The sequence below is a fragment of the Saccostrea cucullata genome, unplaced genomic scaffold (assembly GCF_032062105.1).
Source record: "Saccostrea cucullata isolate Sc308-1 unplaced genomic scaffold, CSIRO_AGI_Scuc_v1 ctg17444, whole genome shotgun sequence".
Taxonomy (NCBI): Eukaryota; Metazoa; Mollusca; class Bivalvia; order Ostreida; family Ostreidae; genus Saccostrea; species Saccostrea cuccullata.
This window is the reverse complement of record NW_026921602.1, coordinates 7,861-9,730: the sequence shown is the minus strand read 5'-3', so window position 1 is coordinate 9,730 and position 1,870 is coordinate 7,861. Positions and strand designations below refer to the sequence as shown.

General features: G+C 33.7%; 1 protein-coding gene across 1 annotated transcript; it reads right to left on the bottom strand.

Moving 5' to 3' along the window:
• Positions 1–440: 440 nt before the first annotated feature.
• Positions 441–1,663, bottom strand: LOC134260422 (tetraspanin-17-like). Its single transcript, XM_062742983.1, has 3 exons — positions 1,616–1,663; positions 1,109–1,303; positions 441–548 (listed from the first exon to the last, which is right to left on the bottom strand). The coding sequence occupies exons 1-3, from the start codon at positions 1,661–1,663 to the stop codon at positions 441–443; spliced, it is 351 nt and encodes a 116-aa protein (XP_062598967.1).
• Positions 1,664–1,870: the final 207 nt, after the last annotated feature.

Genomic DNA, 1,870 nt, shown 5'->3' with positions numbered 1-1,870 from the left:
TCTTCTGGTCTCTGACCAGTAGAGCTAAAAATGGAAAAACAGAGACAAAAAAGTCAACTTGATTATGGATTCCTTCTTGCTAATTTTCACATACTAGTATTTTAACTTTAAAAATTATTTCAAGCCCATAAAACTGTAGGATGCATTCAGGGTTTTCCCTTTATTTCAAAGTATAGGGTTAGAGATCAATTGTAACAGGCTTGGAGCTAAGGTTTATGATGAATCTCTGTAGACCATACAACAATTAAACTTTGATTTCTGTTATTTCAAAACAGCATTTTTGTCAATTGATGGGGTCAATTTGGTCAATTCTTAGAGAAAACACTGATGTATTTGACAATTTTACAAAACTTTGACCTCCCAGAAAAGAGTATCACTGATCCCTAATCTGACAGTTAACATTCCATTCAATATAAACCATACACTAAAGTGTATTTTTCCTAGTTTATTTTCTTTATAAGAGATTTACTTACCCAATCTTTGTATGCAAATGCCAAAATACCAATAAGGAGTTCCATAGCAAAAATCAGCCCAACTGCCACAGAAAACTGAAAATATAATCACACTTACTTCATATAAGAAATATCAAATATGGGCAACAAAAATCAACATAATGATAAAGTGCACCACCGGGGTACAATATATGTGAGTCTTGAATTATATGCTCACATTTTATTATTTATATTTATTGTCACAACCTCTGGCCTTGGTATATAATAAACTTAAACTGATGATGATACTCTAGAGAATTTGACTTTGGGAGAAGTATTTATTCCCCCCCCCCACCCCCCCAATTAATGAATATCTCTGTGATATACATTTATATGTTGGAATTTTACTAATATAATAGATTAATAGCCTAAAACAACCAAAGCTTTAATTGTCATTGATTTGAAAATATATGTACACTATAATCAATTTTTTGAAATTTAGCATTGCCATTTATATTAATTAACTGGTAAAATCAATGAACAGCATTAAATTTTAAAAGGTTTTTAAAAAGTTGCTGGTGCAAACAGCAGGATTTCAATGGAAATAGTGCTTCACAAGATTTATGAATCACATTTTTTGATGAAGTAACATTACATACGATTTATGACACACTTACAAACATGAGCAGACAGGTGTTCTCCCTGAGGGCCCCGATACAGCCACAGAAGCCGATGATGAACATGACCCCACCAGTGACGATGAAGAATAGAGCGGGGTCTAGGGTCACACTGGTGATCTGTCCTATATTGGAGAACATGTCCTTCTCTGTCCAAGCCCATAGTCCTATTGCACATATCCCAGCGCCAACCAGCTAAAATAGAGAAATATATACATAATTCCGTATCAGTGGGAATTTTAGCCAGACACAAATTTAGCGATTTGCACTTAAAAATTGGTATTTTATTTTTAGCGAAATGTAATTTTAGTGATTTTAAAAAGCCCACTAAAGAGTCTATTACAAATAAAGCGCAATTAATTTTTAGCGATATTCAATTTTAGCGATCTTGGCATCCTCGCAAATAATGCCAAAACTAAATCCTCGCTAAAAATTCTGCTTGGTAATGGTATTAAGAAAATTATGGCATAAGTAAACAAAGGTTATATTCACATTGTTTGTGATTACTATCCAGTCATGGAGCAGGGGAACATTGATTGCCCATTGTGACCCCATCCTAAACCCCTGGAAAAGGTCAAGATTTAAACAAACTTGAATCTACACTTTGAAAGCTTTCAAATATTTCCTCTTTTCTGGTCCTGAGGTTCTTGAGAAGATTTTTGAAAGACGTCATAAATTGTTCATCTTTTCTGAATTATCTCCCCCTTGAAAGAGGGCATGAACAAACTTTAATAATCCCTATCACTCTAGAATGCTTTTGCA